Below are 18121 nucleotides of genomic sequence, written 5' to 3' on the forward strand. Positions count from 1 at the left end.
CCAGAGGCGGACAGGACTGGAGGCCTCACGACACTTAGCAGGAGCACCGTGAATAGAAAGACGTTCTGCTCTTGGAGTCCGGCTGATTGCTTCCTGTGGTTTCTTACACCATCTCCCCTCGGCGATCCCAGGTCTAGCATGTTCTAACACCAGATTTAGGCTAGTGTCACAGAACCAGTCACCTCTAAAATGCGGACGGGTAAGACACATGAGAAAAGCAACCCGTGAGAGAGAACAGAGTGGTAGAGACTGGCGAACTGGAGAACCTATCTCAGAGAGGACAGTGACAGCGCCAGCCAGCCAGCCAAGCCACAGTTGCCAGAGCTGCTTACTTAGAAAGAAAAAGGAAGGGAGGAAGGGAGGAAGGGAAGAAGGGGCAGAGGAAGGTAGGGAGGGAGGTGAAAGAAAGAAGGAAAAGAAAAGAAAGGGGGGAGGAGGAAAGGATGGAGGGAGAGAATGAAAAGGGGAAAAGAAAGAACGAGAAAGTTTAAAATTTTGTAATATTAAGCAGGTTCAACGAAACTTGCAACCTTTGCTTTAAGCTTTTTCTTTCCCCTTGAAATTATATTTAGGTCCTAAGTCTACCTTAGACGGAAAATATGGGAGAGGAAGAAGAGAACCCCAATAATAGACCCATAGGAGCCACAGGCATCTACAGAACAGGCCATGGACAGAGGCAAGGAAGCCGGCCTACTCTGGGCCCTGTATTCGTTTTCTGTTGCTGCCACAAACAATTGCCCAAATCTTAGTGGCTTAAAACAACACAAATGGACTATCTTATAGTTCTGCAGGCCAGAAGTCTAACCTTGGAAGCATGGGGATAATGTCAAGGTCATTGGCAGGACTACATTCCTTTTAGAGGCCTCTAGGGGTGGTTCCCTTTCCTTACTCATTCAGGTTATTGGCAGAATTTGGCCTTTACAGTTATAGTGCTGAGGTCTGGTTTCCATACTGGCCTCTCTTTGCCTGTTTGCAAAAGCCTCAACTCCTTAGTGGCATATATAAGACCATTGACAATGTGGTCCAGTCTAGGTTTCCAGATTCATCTTTTATCTCACCCACTCATGCATTCCATCCTCCAAATGCCCTGCCCTTTCTTCTCCGCCTGGTGAGAAGGGACATCACAGCAGTGACACCTCCTAGTTGTCTCCTCTCTCCTCTCATCATCTCCTCTTTGTCTCTGCAACGTATTTTTCCCCTCTTTGGAGACACCTGTTTGTGCATGTGCATCACCTACTAGACCAGTGGTTCTCAACCTTCTGGCCCTTTAAATACAGTTCCTCATGTTGTGACCCAACCATAAAATTATTTTCGTTGCTACTTCATAACTGTAATGTTGCCACTGTTATGAATCGTAATGTAAATATCTGATATGCAGGATGGTCTTAGGCGACCCCTGTGAAAGGGTCGTTCAACCGCCAAAGGGGTTGCGACCCACAGGTTGAGAACCGCTGTACTAGCCTATAGACTTTGTAGGGCTGAGACCACGTCCTATTTTTCTTTGTACCTCCAACACCGACCACAGTGACATGCAGATGAGAGTCGCCCCATGAGTACACAGTGAAGGCATGAGTAAATGAACTGTGCTAGATGCCAGGGGTGTAGTGAAGAAAACAGAATTTGCGATGTATATCTGCACTGACCTTACCATCAGTTATGCTGGCTTCACAGTCATTAGACAGTGTAGTTTGCCAGACAATCAAATCAGCCATCAAAGACAGCTGTGACTAGCCCAAGAAAGAAGAAATACCAAATTGTCCTTATGCAATTTGTTTTTGTTCCAGTCATTCTGGATGCTTGAAGAACTTTCTGGTTTCTCAGGAAGCTCATACGACCCATTCAGACCAGAGTGACAGAAAGAAGTAGAGGAAAACAAAACCAGAGAGACTGAGCGAGACCTGCCTTCCACCTTCAGGAGCCTTTTCAGTTTCGTGTGTCCGGGAGTGACACGAGATCGCCCCTCTTTCTACCGAAGTATGAAAAGACGTCTGTCCCTCATTTTGAGTGCTGCCAACTGATCCAAGTGTCACCCCAGAGGCGGGGGCAGCTCGTGTGCAGCTCGGGGTGCTCGTCCCCACCCCCACACCTCAACTGGGGCTGCAGATCATTAATCAGAATAAAGCATGTCCACATTCACAGTCCGGGGGCCTCCTGTCCTCTTCTTTAAGAGAAGGGCACAAGCAACAGTATGCAATTTCTTGGGATCCACGGGTCATTTTCAGTTTAAGAGATCAGCAGAAACATTTACTTCCCATCCTGAATCAAGACCAAGGGCCAGTCGGTCTCATTCAGAGACATTGTCATATGGGCCCTCTCCTGACCCACAGAGTGCAGGCCAGGAGGCCCTGCTGCCTTTCCTTCGGAGCCAAGTTTTCCATGAGGCAGATTGGTGTGCAATCCCATCTTTAATCCCTAGTAATTTGGTGATCATCAGCGAATGACTGAACCTCCCTGAGTCCTATCACCCTTGTGTGTGAAATGGAGATGAGAATATCTACCGCATCGGGTTGTTTGGAGACTAATGAAATAACATAGGCCACATGCATGGCATGGGACCAGGGACATTAGTGGCTGCTCTTCTTCCCACCTCTTCCCTAAACTGCAGAGCATGAAGAAAGCACTAGACCAGTAGGGGTATAGTTGAACAGTTAATTTCTGGGGAAATTCTGAACACATTTCCTCCAACAAGATACATGATTCATGGGGGTTGAGTGGCCAGGATACCCACAAATCTGTTTAATTCCTGATGTGTATGTAGGCGGAGTTGTATATTTAAGATTAATGGGAGGTAAATATATTTCCTCCTATGCCATTACATGCACTCCCTGACCCCTCACAGATACTTTCAAATGTTTGTGACCCCCATTGAGCACTTAGTATGCGACAGAAGAGAGAGGAATTGCAAGACTTGTTTTACAGGCGAGCTAATGGAGGTGTGGAGAGGTCAGGTTTCTTGCTTCTTGCTTGCATGGTTTCTGAGAAGTACAGTGTAATTCTTATCTGCACTCCTCTATAGATGAGGCATTTCATTCCTCTGGCTTCTTTCATGATTTTTTTCTTGATCTTTGATGTTCCACAGTGTGAGTGAGTATGATGTGGTGGTTATTCTTCTTGGTGTTCTCTAAGCTTCCTGGATCTGTGGTTTGGTGACTAGCATTAATTTGGGGAAATGCTGTCATTATTGCTTCAAATATTTATTTTTGTTCCTTTCTTCTCTTCCTGGTTTTCCCAGTAATTAATCACCTTCAGAAACAGAGCTCATCAGGCCCAGTTGGGTTCCCTGTTGAATTCTACCCATCAGACTGGTTCTCTATAATCTCTTTCAGAAGATAGAAGCAGAGGTCATGCTTCTTAACTCATTCTATGTGGCTAGCATTACCCAAACACCAAACTCAGACAGACATTGTAAGAAAAGAAAACTACATTCCTTAAATGTTTTTGTTGAATTCACCAGGTGACCCATCTGGGCCTGATGATTTCTGCTTTGTAGAGTTGTTACTTATCGATTGAATTTCTTTAGCAGATATATAGGCCTATTTAGATTGTCTGTTTTCTCTTATATGAATACTGGAAAATTGTGTCTTTCAAGAAATTGGTCCATTTCACCTGGGTTATCTAATTTGTGGTATAGAGCTGTCCATAGTATTCCCTTATTATCCTTTTAATGTCCATGGGATCTGTTCTGACGTCCCCTCTTTCATTTCTGGTATTAATAACTTGTGCGCTCTCTCTGTTTTTCTTAGTAGTTTGGCTAGAGGCTTACTGATATTATGGATCTTTTCAAAGAATCAGTTTTTGGTTTCATTGATTTTCTCTATTGACTTTCTGTTTTCAATTTCATTGATTTCTGCTCTGATTCTTATTATTTATATTTTTCTGCTTGCTTTGGATTTAATTTGTTATTTTTCTAATTTTCCATTTAGTATCATTAATAGCATGCATATATATAACTCCCAATAATTATGTCATGAATATGCATCTTTAAAAACCTCAGCCAGTTTGAAAGTATCCTAGCCCCTTAAGGCCGAGTTTCTCAGCCTCAGTTCCACTGATATTTTAGGCTGGATAATTCTTTGGGGGGGGGGTGGCTCTCCTGTGCTTTGTAGGATGTTTGGCAGTATCCCTGACCTCTGTCTACTAGGTGCCAGTAACACTCCCTGTCCCCCAGCTTTGACAACAAAAACTTTTCCAGACACTACCAAATGGCCCCAGAGAGGCAAAATGGCCCTGGGTTAGTACTACTGCCTTCGGGTCATAAAAACCTTAAGGTCATAGAACCAATGCAGGTGGTTCTACAAGGAATGAAAGTTTAAAAAATATCAGTGCCTTGACTTATACTTTGCTGAATGAATGAGTGAGTGAGTGAATGAATGGGCAAGCCACCTGGAGCCCCTTTGATATATTTCTTTTAGGTCTCATCCGAATGATCCCTGGGCTAGTAATTAAGTTCTAAGATGCTTAAGTGAGAGGCAACAACACCACATCCATTTATTCAGTGCTCTGTACAAGTTGTATGATCTGGGACAAGTAGTTCAAACTCTTTGAGTCTCAACTTCATCAGTTCTCAAATGGGGATATTAACCCATGCTGCAAACAAGATCTTTGGGATAATTACACGAGATAGTTGATGTAAAGCATACAGTACTAAAAGTCTAGGTACTCACTCCTTCCGTGCAATAGACAAGAGGAATTTCAGCAGGATGCCCTCTGGCTCTTGCTTCTAATCTTTACCCCTCAAAAAGCACCAGGGTAATTTGAGCATATACTTTTTTATATATATAAACATGTAGGGACTGCCTGACACATTGCCAGGAACTGACATTATCGATCCAACTCATCCCTCACAAGCAACCAGGTTGGTTAAGAGGCCCAGAGAGTTGTGATTTGCCCTGGATCACACAGCTAATAAGGACCTCAGAAGGCTCAGTCAGCACTCAGGGCTGGCTAGCCTGCTGGCCACCATTGCCCTCATCACACTGGGGCCTGTGTGCATTGTGAATTTGGGGAAAATGCTTTGCATATTCTGTGTTCTGTAGTCTCTTATAGATGTAGATGATCAGATCGGGGAATTTCTCCTGAAAATACCGGGAAGGGTCTTGAATTTTCAACTTCATCCTGAAATGAAATGTAAATATTTTGGCAGGCATGCTCCCAATGCTTCCCCCTTTATAGCACATGGCCTGGAGATCACTGTGCTCCCATGATCTATAATAATAAAAGTGTAATATGCGAATTAGACCAGACTTCCTTCTAGATGACCTTCCAGATGAAGCCGGGGCTGTGAGGGCCTAGACAGCTACTGGGGTGGGTGGAGGCTGGGGCAGAGGCAGCCGCTGAGGCGGTGGGGGCCCAAGCCCCTTGCACGAATTTCGTGCATCGAGCCTCTAGTTTCTATAGAAGAGAGAATAAGGACTTGGGAATCTGACAGAGCAAGAGTCATCGCCTGATTCTTCAACTATCTGTGAACTTTGGCAATGTGATGTCTGTGAACCTCAGTTTTATCATCCATGAAATGGACATCATACAATTCCACAATTTTTTATCTACATTTCCAAAATCCAAAAGAGCCCTAGAAGCAGAAAGTTGTTGTTGGTGGTTGTTTTTTAATGAGTTTGCAGCTAACATTTTTGGCAGTAAACGCTGACTTAACTAACATGGGGCTACTTCCTAGATTTTTTAAATGTTACATTCACTTTACCCAGCTGCCCAGTTCACTGTGGTTCCACAAGGGAGTCACTAGCCTGGTGTTCAGTGGGACCCAGCAGAAGTTAAGGAAGATGAGCCCTAACCAGTTTGACCCAGTGGATAGAATGTTGGCCTGTGGACTGAAGGGTGCAGAGTTCAATACCGGTCAGGGGCACATGCCTGGGTTGCAGGCTCAATCTCCAGTAGGGAGCGTGCAGGAGGCAGTCAATCAATGATTCTCTCTCATCATTGATGTTTCTATCTCTCCCTCTCCCTTCTTCTCTGATAATCAATAAAAATATTTTTTTACAAAAAATAGAAGAAAGATGGGAGCCTACTGGTCACGTCCATCATTCATTGTAAGACCCATGTAGTGGCCCTTTTCCCAACACAGGGGAGGAGTTACTTTTCTTTCATCAAAATTAACTGTGCTCTTCCCATCAAATAGCAGGTATAAATTCAGAACTGGATTTTTAGATCTTCTCATTTCAAATATGACTTACAGGAATGAAAACAATACTTACCATCTATTCTTTTCTTCATTAATGTGTTCCCCCAAATTCCGGATGAACCTTAGCAAATCACCCACAGTATCCTCGTATTTTAAATCGGGGTTTTTTCTATAAAACCATTGCATTCTTTTCATAATGCGTTTGTCAATCTAAACAACAAAACATTTCACACAAATGTGGTAGCAATGCAAAATAAATCCTGGTGACATACAAATTTGAATATGTGTCAAAATTACTACTATTAAAAAAGCAGTGGTAACAATAGTTGTGTTTGGATATGGGATTCGGTAACTAAATTTGTCTGTTTCCAAAAGAAATTAAATATATTAACACATGGTTCAGAAAATCTTTGGCCACTGTGCTAGGAGATGTGCTCATTATACTATACCATACTTTTATCCTTGTGGCCACCCTTCCAATATGATCATGGTTGTTTTGTTTGTTTGTTTTTTCTTTTGAATTATATTTCCAAAGGGGTTACATATTTCTCCTTGCCTCTAGGTGTCCCAGGGCAACTTCGGTCATAGTAATGCCTCCCTCTTTGTGCTGGCACCCTTGTAGATGGCTTCATATTTAGAAAGAGTTTGGAATAAGGGAACAAGACGCAACAACCATGAGGCCATAGGTCCCTTAGGAAGAGTGAGTGGTGCCTGGGCCACGGCTAGAGAAGACCTGTTGAGACGGCCCACATGTACTATGGTGGAGGACATGTGGGAAATGCTGAGCCACGTGTATGTGGCGGGGTGGGGACGGAAGGCAGGAATATACACCGGGAAACGTGGCTCTGGACCTGAGCTGCCAAAAACTGATTGTACGACCATGAACATGGGCAAGCCACCAAAATCAACAGGAAAAAAAAAAGTCTAAAATGGAAATTAAAAGATAAGGCCTGAAGTTCATCAAAATTAAATATAAGTCAATGCAGTTTAGGGGAAACAACTAATGAATTAGGGAACAAAATAATAGGGTTCTCTTCCCAACTCTGCCAATCTCTGCCTTTCCAGTCCTGGGTATTATGGGAGCCTCAATTTCCTCAACAACTAAATGGCTGGGTGGCCTGATGGCATCAGAGTGTTATGCAGTGAGTGGCTTTAGTGCGCAGGTTCCGTAGCCAAACTGCCCAGTTTCAAATCCCGCTGTACCCCTTACTGGCTATGTGCCTTTGGAAAAATTGTCTGCCTCAGTTTGCTCACCTGCAAAATGGAGATATTTGCCTCAGAGGTTGTTATAAGGATTAACTGTGGTGACTCACTGAAGTCCTCAACTGTAGCTGCCATGTAGTCAGCACGACATAGTCCTTAGCTATAACTATCATCTGCTCTGGTTCCTCATTTCTCTGTTTCTACAAGTTTAAGTCTCAGCTGAAGTTTTATAGATATTCATTTGGCAAAGAGTCATGGCACACCCACTTCATGCCAGGAATAGAATAACAGACAAGATAACGGATGGTCTCTGCCCTTGTGGAGCTTATAGGATAGCAGGAAAAATGAACAATAAGCTGACATTTATGAGTGTGATGTGTAATCTAGAGTCAAGTGAGGGAAGGAAAGCGAAATGAGACCCAGAAACAAAGAGGTGTGGGAGAAGCAGAGTCCTAGATTGACCTAAGATAGGGAAGCTGCTGGTCTCAGTCAAAGACTTCTGGATTCTCTCATAGTGCTTTGTACCTGTCTCTGGGTGCCCAGCATGTATCATTGTTTCTGTGAGTCTCCCGGCCCTACCTTGGCCATGCCATACTCTCCTTTGTATACTCATGACCTCACATGGGCCTAGCACATACCTAGTACTTGTTGGATGTGTGCTAATTAATAATAATGAAAGTTCTGATAGTACTGACTAGATCAAGATGGTGATTAATTTTGATGTTCCACTATATTTAGTTCAAGTTAGGTGGACCTTTTCTTGAAGAGGAGGAATTTGAAAGATCATCTCCTCTTCATAGTCTGCTTTCTCGGGCAGAATGTAGGTGTGTTGTGTGGATCCTCAGAGCTGGGCTGTTCACAGGCAGCAGAGGCCCTGGACTGAAGGGCCTCATGGTGGAGCCCTTCCTCTGGATTAAGCCCTATCTAGTCAGCTGCTCTTGTTACCATGGCAATAGGATCATTAGCCAGGCCCTTCTCAGAAAATAAGTCTTGAGGGAACGAGCCACAGAAAAGGAAAAGGCTCATGGCTGGGACAAGACTATCCTAAAGATGAGCCTAGATGGGAGTCTGTCAGGAGGGCTTGGCCTCTACAAGGGCAGGGGAGGGGGGGGTGGCCAGAGACCCAAAAGGTAGAGGGGACTAGGATGGGGAGAAAGAAAAGGGAAATCCTTTCTTTCACTTCTTGGTTGGGCCAGGCCAACAGTATATAAAAAAGAAAAACTATGATAAAACATTACACAGCTTCTTATTCCTTAAATAACCTCCAGACTGTAGGAATTGTTCATACCTCAGAGGTCCACTTATCAAAACTTCTGGAAGGTTCAGATGGTCTAGGTCGCAGTAGTTGGAGGATACTGAGTTCTTGGCTTTGTATTTTCGTTTTGATGTCGGATTCATTTCCCACATCCCTAAGGGTCCTATAGCGGCTGAGGATGACAGAATTATCATGGTCATTCCATCCTTGCCACTCTTTCAAGAAAGACAAAACTGTTAGATTTTGGTTTTTAATAGAAGTAATAAAACTATGTCTTTAAAAATTCTGCATGATGGGAGAGACAGGCATCTCTCTGTTTCTCTCTCTCTCTCCCTATTCTTCAGAAGAGAGAAACAGAACCCAGAGGGGTTAAGTCACCACTCCAAGGACACACAGCCAGGAAATGCCCAGGTGGATCTGCTGATTCTCAGCCGGACTCCCACCCACACCATTAATCACGGTGATGATTAATTTTACATGTTAACTTGACTGATCACAGGGTGCCCAGACTAAACAGTTTTCTGGCTGTGTTTGTGAGGGTGTTTCCAGATGAGATTGGCGTTTACATCATTGGGCTCAGTAAAGCAGATTGTCCTCTCCGGTGTTATATGTCTTTCCTATTGGTTCTGTTTCTCTAGAGAACCCTGACTACAGCACTCACTGTCTCCATGCAGGGGCCTGTGACATACACGTAAGTTTTACTTACCTCTCCCAACTCCAGAAGAAAGGATGACCCAGCAGGTCACTCAGAAGGTTCTCCACATTTCCCCCAGGCCAGAACAGCTGCTGAAGGAGGTCCTGAATTTCTTCATTTGGAGACAATGTAATCACTTCCTCGTTGCTTTGAGTCTTCAGCATCTCAAAAGGGATGTCTCCCTTCCTTACCACATATAGGACCAGCCGTCCAAGGGCCTGCACCAGAACCAGCAATCAAGCCAAAGCTGCTTACGCACGATCACTCTATTTGGGTAACTTTGGAGCGTGTGGTACAGGCTAGGGGCAAATGGAAAATGGGAGGAATATCTCAAGGAGTCCACAGGCTGGTTAGGGAGAGAAGACACAGGTTGGTGCATAGAGAACTCTTCCAGGCGGTATGTAGGCCTCACAGTTCAGGTCTATAAGGAGAAAAAAAGAATCCTGGGCCAGAGTTGCCAAGACAGACTACCTGGAGAAAGAGGAATTTGAGCTGGACATCAAAGTATGGGTAAAAGTTAGATAAACATGAGGAAGAGAGAAGGTTTTAAACCAGGGGGATGCCAGGAGCTGGGAACTGGGACTTTGGGTTGGGGCTATGTCAGTCAGCAGGTAAAGGAGCCAGGCCAGGTCCAGCCGGATATAGTGATGGGCCCAGGGGTTAGGCCACAACAGGGAGGAAAGGCCAAGAAGGAGGCCAACATCGGAATGCCTGCATCAGGCAAGACACCAATCAGGGGAGGAGCTGAAATCTGGAGCCACTGAACCACCAAGGCCAGACCCAGGGATGAAGAGCCCTGGTCCATTGGGGTGAAAGTTCGACACCCTGGAGACTCTCCAGGAGAAATCTGCGCTGACCCAATTGGAATCAATGGGGAACTTTGGTCTTCAGAGGCCAGGCTCTGTCTCAGAGAACCAGATATTCCAGGATCTTCACCTTTTTAACCAAACTTAGTCTCTTTCGAGCTGGGGAATCCCAACCAGGTGTTTTCAAGGGCCTTAGAATCTGGCCCTCTTTGGAGTTTGAATGGAGTGGGAAAAGAAATCTTATTTACTACTGGAATTCTGGAGCTGTTTTGGAGATAGCTGCTGGAAGTAATTTGAGAAAGAAAGAGATCCAAAAAGACACAGAAAGAAGCCACAGTGACAACCAATCCACACCAGCCTAGGGAAACGCCATTGTCTGCAAGGGAGTGACAGCAGGGAGCACGGGGGGAATTCCTTGAAAGTTCTTTCCTTCCTGGTTAAAATAGGGATGTCCTCTAATTGGCCATAGAAAATAAGGTAATGAATGAATAAGGAAGCAGAGAGATGGAAAAGTTAGCCAACTACAGAAATTACCTCTAGATCGCTCTTGACTTGCTCCGGTTCTCCAGCCCACTTGATGCTTTTATCAAAATCTGCCACACGAACAGCCTTCTTGGAATCTAAGGAATAGTTTGTAGAGAGTGGTGCATTGAAAATCCTCATTCTCCATGCTGTGAGTAATTCATTTAAGTAAATATGTAACCCAGTAGGCAATCCATCGTCTCTAAAGAAGGCCATAATAAAACTTATTATGTTTGTTCCTCAAAACACTCATGTGCCCTGTGTCATTTGACCTATGACGCATCTGCCAATAGCAAGTCTTATATTTTATTTTTCCCAAGCCAGGGGGTGGGGAAGGATGAGGAGACCTTTAACCAGCACCCCATTCATGCAATTCCTGGGGGTAAAGAGCAGAGATTTGTAAAGGAGCTGTGGGCAGAGTTAAGGTTACATCCTATGGCTAAAGAACAACTAGCCCACAAGGCTCCAAACCCAAGGCCACTTTAGCATACTACTCTATAACATAGCATAACAAATCTAGCCCGCTAGCCACAGCCCACAATGACACTGTCATCAGTTACCATGGATCCACCCTGTGCTTGTGCTGAGTCACTGCCTCCTTGCCCTCTTCAGAATCTTTCTTCCTTGAAGGAAGCCACTGAGTCCTCAGACAGAGGGATGCAGGGATGAGAATGGTCAGGAACAAGATGACAGGAGGGCAAGTCAGTGATTGGTCATCGAAGAGGTGGCTCCTGCTTTTTGCTTCAAGGAGTCTGAGAAGGAAGGCTGGGCAACCCCATATAGATGATGGCCAGAGCAGTTGTGTGCTTCTGGAGCCCCTTTTATTGTAAACTTAGACATCCTGTGTGGAAATCCATCAAATTATTCAACAAGTGTTTGGTGAAGGGAAAAGGCCCGTGAAAGGGGGAACACAGTCTCTGCCTAGGGAGTGTAGAGTCTCAGGCTGAGGAGACACATAATTACAGATACACATGAAATTAATTGCAGTTTTGAAAATGCTAGCCAAAAGGGCAGGATGCTCTGGAAGTGTCTTCCTAAAAAAGCTACATGGCTGGGGTGGGGAGGAGTCTTCTTTGTGAGTAGAGTCTGGGTAGGTGAGCAGAGTGGAGAAGGAAGAGAGAACTCCAGGTAGGAATTCCTGAGACAGAAAGGAACCTGGAGAATTCCACCGTGACAGAGAGAAGGCCCAGAGAGGAGGAATTAAGTCAGAAAGTGGCTTGTGATGAGGTTGAAGGGGTAGATGGGGGCAGATTATAAACCCCAGATGGTTTTCAGTTATGAGAACTTTTCTCATAAATTCCCTTCATGTGTTTAAGCCACTTGAGTGCTTGCTTGGAATCTGTTTCATGGTATTGCATCTTGTCCTGGCATCCCCAATTTTGACCTGTTTTGCCATTAAGTTTCACAGTAACTGCCACCTTGTCTGAAGGAATACACCTTCAGGATTCTCTGACTTGAAGACTATTCTGGGAATCCAAATTTCTGGAGCTGGCTCCATCCAAGACATACCTTCATATTTGTATTTGCCAAAGGCAATATGAGGTTAGCTGGTATTCCATTAGCAGCCATGACCTACATGCGGAGGAAGGGTTACAACTGGGAGCAGGAGAGACTGCACTGTAATTATGACTTTGTTGCACTGACCCTCAAACTGAATAATCCACATTGACTCCAGTCCTTTCCCATCTGCAATGAAAATGCTTTCCTTTTGTCAAAAAGGACCCCACAATTTCTAAGACACCACTGGGGACTCACCTATTAAGATGTTTTGTGGCTGTAGATCCTGGTGAGTGTATCCACATGACAGGATACACTCCACGGCCTTAAATATAGATAAGAGGATGTTTCGGCCAAACTCATCTTCCTCGTTTTCCACAGCCTCCCCTCTGCGCTCTGCCAAATGCCCCTCTAGTGTCTGCTCGCAGAGGGAGATGCACACATACAGACAGCCCTTGTGGATCTCATGCCCGTAGATTGTCACCAAGTTACTCTTCCCTCGGATGCTCTGTAGACAGGAGATTTCCCTTTGTCCATGACTGCTGTCTTCAGAGAATCGCTTCACAGCTACCTCTTGCTCGTCATAGAACCCCAGGTAGATGCCTCCCTCTGAACTGTCCGCGATTTTATATTCTTCATCCCTAAAGATCTTGAGTCTGCCGATCATAGGGCGGTATATCCTGTGGAGATGTTTCAGGGCCGGCCCCCAATGTGAGCTCTGAGGCTCCCAGTCTCCAGCTGGAGGGTGATAATCTTCTCTGGCTCCATGATGGAGAAGAAGCTTTACAAGGGAACTGTTGTAATGGCGCCTCGCTAACATAACAAGGTTCCCACAATCCGTGCTGGCTCCTTTGCCACACAGCAACTCGGCAATTTCCTTCAGATTGAGTTCGACAGCCCACAGCAGTGCTGTTTTGCCCTCCCTGTCTGTGTCATCAATCTCGATATGTTTTTGTTCCAGAAACATCTGTACCAAAGTCAAGTGCTTCTTTTCCACTGCCAGGATCAGGGGCGTCTTCCCTCCTTCTCCGCTCACATTGACATCGGCCCCATGGTGCAACAGAAGGCGAGTGATGGCCACCACATTACTGTCATCAGACCTCGCAAGAGCATGGATCAAAGCATTTCTGCCCATGTTGTCACGAGCTCTGACATCTGCCTCCATCTCTTCAAGAAGGATCCTCAAGACATCTACCTGTCCGTACTTAGCAGCATCCATGAGAGCGGTGGCCCCTCCTTTCTTAAGCCTCTCTTGGTCCTCCATTGTCTTTCGACCCAAATTTACTTCTGCTCCGTTCTCATACAGGAATCTTAAGGCTTCGACCTTACCATACACAGCGGCTTCCATGAAAGCCGTAAAGCCGTGAAGATCCCGCTCATTGATATCTGCACCTTTTGAAAGGAAAAGTTTGAGCAGCCTCACATTTCCCACAATCCCAGCGACAATGAAGGGGGTAGCCCCATTCCTCTTCCTCAGACAAGGGTTAGCACCATAGCGAAGCAGCAGTTCCACAATGTCCTCATTGTCCATTTGCACTGCGTTATGCAGAGGGGACCAGCCCCATTCCTCTTCCTGGAAATTGACATCAGCCCCTCCTTCCAGCAACTGCTTGACCAGCTCCATGTCTTCTTGTTTAACAGCTTTTATCAACAAATGATTGTTGTCCCCGGAAGTCCCCCCATTGCCAGAGGGTGTGGGTCTGTCCTGGGGGTTGTTATGGCTCTTGGTCTCCATGATCATAAATACCACTGGTTACAACTTTTTGCCTTTGAGAAAATGAAAACTTATCTCCTTGGGACTTGATCAAAGAAACATGGAGCTCTAGAAACTCCTGTAATGATAAATCAGGATTATCTGACTACAGATCAGCAGTATGAGGAAGGACAATACCCTGGGAGTCTTCTGACATTACACCTGGAGACAAAAGAGGTATTTTGTAATTTTATAATAGTCAGAAAACATTTGAATTAGAAAAAAAAATGAATTTTACTAGCAACATTTTCAAAATACTCCTACTTACTTATTATAGAGGCCCAGTGCACGAATTCGTGCATGGGTGGGGTCTGGCTGGCCTGCCCCCATCAGGGTTGATCAGGCCTGGCCAGCCAGGGGGAGGGGACATGGGAGGTTGGCCAGCCAGCCCTGCCCCCATCGGGATTGGGGGGCAATTAGGGGCAGGGCTGACAGGGGTGGGGGGGCCCACGGGCGGTTGGCGGGCTGGCCCTGCCCCCTGGTTGAACTCTGGTTGAACTCCCTGTCCAGGGGATAATTTGCCTATTACCCTTTGATTATATAGGATGTATTACATAATATTATACATATACATATATAAAGTCAAATAATGGAAACTATTACTCTATAATCCCATTACCCAGAAACAGACAATGGCAATATTTTAGAACATGTCAACGCATCCTATTCTCCCCACCCATCTGCACAAACATACTACACAAATCGGACCTGGGAGTGTCAGTTTAGTCCAACTGCCCTCAATCAGTTCAGAGCAAGTGACATCCAATTTAAGCATCAGATTGCACCGAAGTGTTATCTGGATATTTACTGCATCTGCTCCCCAATTCACACAGCCAGCAGTTTTCAGCGATCTCAGCACTGTCTCCAAGTCTCCACCTTCTGAGGTCCAAATCAACGGTGCTGCCTGAGCACAACACCCAGCAATGAAACCATTGATCCAAGTGTGTCTGTTACAGCTGAGAGGGGCCAGCCTCAGGAAAGGAGCAGCGAAGGAAAGAAACCCTGAGTGAAATATCCGAGTGGAGGATAGATCATCCCAACAAAAGCAGGGTGAGGGCACTTCCTGCTTTCAGTTTCATTTTCCCCACTTGACCGGAGGTGCCTGGTAAACAGAGCCGACTTGAATAAATAATGTGTGGATTGTGGCAGAACCTTGGCATTCTCAGGAAGGCTCAGGACTCAAGGGCCCTGGGATGCCTCTTGCTGCCTCTCCTTTCTCTCCCAAAGTCCCACACCCCTTTCACCTCCAAATCCCCAAAGCCCAGGGAATCCTTCAAAGAAAAGAACTTCTCAGTCTTTTCCAGCTCTCCCCCTTCTGCTTATCTTACCTTCTAAACTCCGCCGCCGCCTCTGTTACTTCCTGTCAGCACCTAATCTTAAATACTGCTGCCAGCAGAAAAAAATTCCTCTGGTCACAGTCACTGAGCCAGGGGGGTGGAGCCAAGAAAGGAGTGAGCAGGGAGCGAAGGGAGGGTAATCTGGCACACAGGCACTCCCTCTGGAAGGCGTAGCCTGTGCAGCCAGAGCTTTTATACCCTCTAGAGCAGTGGTTCTCAACCTTCCTAATGCCGAGACCCTTTAATACAGTTCCTCATGTTGTGGTGACCCCCAATTTCATTGTTACAAATTGAACATAATTAAAGCATAGTGATTCATCACAAAAACAATATGTAATTATATGTGTTTTCCGATGGTCTTAGGCGACCCCTGTGAAAGGGTCGTTCGACCCCCAAAGGGGTCGCGACCCACAGGTTGAGAACCGCTGCTCTAGAGAAAAGTGGTGGCTCTTCTCTGACGGCCGGTGACCAATTTGATGTCCAAGGTCATGCTGCTCACCTCTCAGCCTTTCAGGTCACAGCCTCCAGCTTGATCCTCACCACCTTACTCCAAATCCCCTATCTTCTTGAGGGAAATGAGTGGAAAATAAACATTTATTGAGCACTGACTTGGGGGCCTGCCACTCATTGCTTCACTGTCCCAGTTACTCCCTAACCGTCCTGCTGATGAACTGGGACTCAGAGAAGCTAATGTAAGCCCAGAGTCCAAGCTCCCTCACCCATCTAGGCACCCATATTATTGCAAATTCTACTCTCACTCAGGCAGCTGCCCTGGCCACGTTTCCTCCCTCTGGAGATTTCATTTCCTCATCTGTGTGATTGGTAATCCTACTTATCCTCACGGAGCTGCTGTAAGGACTAAATGAGACCAGGGATCCCCCACAATGTTTGTTCCCTTCTTCCTTTCCCAGGCTCTTACACTCAGAATCCCTCAGGCATCACTCACAGAATCCATCGCCTCTTAGATCTGGGCTTAGCGTGTGGTTCCTGGGGTTTTCTACCCAATGTACCTGAGGTCTGGTCACTTTACTCAGGCTGACAGCAGGGGAGCAATAAAAGTGGACATAAGGTCCAGATCCGTATAGAAACAGATAATTCAACATAGGGAAGAATTTTTTTAAAAAAATAGTGGTAATGAGAGAAAGAATTAGAGATCCATAGGGTGAGAAAGGAGAACAGATTTGGATCCTTGCAAACCTCCCCCCAAAGTCCTCAAGCCCCACTCACCCATTATTCCTTCAGCCCTGGAATGGAGCAGTCGCACATACAGAGTGGCTTCCCCTAGCTCAGTGGTCGGGAAACCGCGGCTCGCGAGCCACATGCGGCTCTTTGGCCCCTTGAGTGTGGCTCTTCCACAAAATATCACGTGCGGGCGCGCACATACAGGGAACATTATGGAGTGAAAGAAGATGTCGAGGATTGAGAAAGGTATGTTGAGATGGTTGGGACATATAGAGAGGATGAACAAAAGGAGATAGACAAACAAGTATACAAGACGAGTGTGGATGGGAGAGTTGGAAGGGGTCGACCTCAGCGAACGTACCTCAATCAGATTGAGGACGTTTTTGGCAAAGGCCAGCTTAGGAGTACCCTAATTAAGTTAATAACAATGTACCTACCTATATAGTTTAAGTTTAAAAAATTTGGCTCTCAAAAGAAATTTCAATCGTTGTACTGTTGATATTTGGCTCTGTTGACTAATGAGTTTGCCGATCACTGCCCTAGCTCATCGCAGAGACGTCAGTGAAATGACTCCAGAATACGACTTTGAAGGTGTATGAACTTATAAGATACTCATGAAGCGGGAAATGGGCAAAAGTAAAAATGACTACCACCTGATAATGTCTAGCTACTGGACCAAGGGGAGCAGCCCTTGTGCTGGTACAGGCAGAACCGGTCACGGCTGTGCTGTCTCTATTCAGAGGACAAAGTCACATGGGCTCCGAAATGACAGCAGGCTGAGCTGAGTCCCACCAACATGACCTAACAGCCCAACACAAGTTGGGTCCACCATGATGGATGGGCTCCACCCTTAGTCCCTGTCGCCCTCTCTGCCCTTCCACCAGTTCCCAGCCAAACATGGGTCTTTCATCACCTGTGACAGGGAAGCTCATCCCTCTCTCCTTGTGGGACTGGCGGAGGCCAGTTCCTCCACAGGACTCTCTCGCCCCACGTCCCCTGACCACACACACAGCCCATGGAGACAGGATCTCACGTTGGGGTTTTATTTTTTATTTTATAAGAATATAACATGCTGCAACAGGAAACACAGGGATTGAGTACATCATCTGTATCTCGGAAACCAGCTCCAGTTGTCAACAATAAATAAATATTTCAATAGTGAGGAGTCCCTGACCGGCGCCAAGAGGTTCCCAGCACATCCCAAGGTAGAGAGCCTGGTGGCGGGAGGGACACAGGCTGCCAGGTCCTGCTGAGATTCTCGGGTCGAGGCAGACTATGGTCACAATAATATAGTCACAATAATAAATAACAATAGCAATCACACCCACAGACAGTAACAAAAATAACATGCTCTGGCAGTCGTCACAGAACCAACAAGACGTTATAACTTAAATAATTGTCTCCTGGAGGAGCTCACAGTGCAGCGAGAACAGGGCTGATTTCCCGGGCACAGGGGGCGGCCGCCTGGTCCATCACCTCCCAGCCTGGCCTCCTGCGCAGGCCCCCCCTCAGCAGATTTGTTCAGCGATGCCCTGAGGTGACAGGCAGGTTCCGATTTTCCCAGCCCTGCTCTTCACGCAGCCTCTCTCTGTAACTCCACTCCCAGCTCCTGGGATCTGTCCAAGGGTCATCGTGGTCCCTCAACATTGCGGTAAGTGCCCCTCGCACCCACGGGAAGGAGACAGAGGCTCCCCCCCTTCCAGCCTGGGTGCCTCTTTTCCCCTGTTCTCATCCTC

General features: G+C 46.0%; 1 protein-coding gene across 2 annotated transcripts; it reads right to left on the reverse strand.

The window, feature by feature from the left end:
* Positions 1-4463: 4463 nt before the first annotated feature.
* RNASEL (ribonuclease L) lies at positions 4464-15301 on the reverse strand. Of its 2 annotated transcripts, none has more exons than XM_006088986.3 (7): positions 15195-15301; positions 12372-14028; positions 10629-10714; positions 9301-9506; positions 8628-8766; positions 6210-6346; positions 4464-5115 (listed from the first exon to the last, which is right to left on the reverse strand). In XM_006088986.3, the coding sequence occupies exons 2-7, from the start codon at positions 13852-13854 to the stop codon at positions 4935-4937; spliced, it is 2232 nt and encodes a 743-aa protein (XP_006089048.2). In that variant the 5' UTR covers positions 13855-14028; positions 15195-15301; the 3' UTR covers positions 4464-4934. The 2 variants fall into 2 exon arrangements, with proteins under 2 accessions (XP_006089048.2, XP_023609777.1); XM_023754009.1 differs by lacking the exon at positions 15195-15301 and adding an exon at positions 14575-14864.
* Between the last annotated feature and the right edge of the window lie 2820 nt (positions 15302-18121).

This window comes from Myotis lucifugus, unplaced genomic scaffold (genome assembly GCF_000147115.1).
Source record: "Myotis lucifugus unplaced genomic scaffold, Myoluc2.0 scaffold_54, whole genome shotgun sequence".
Lineage (NCBI taxonomy): Eukaryota > Metazoa > Chordata > Mammalia > Chiroptera > Vespertilionidae > Myotis > Myotis lucifugus.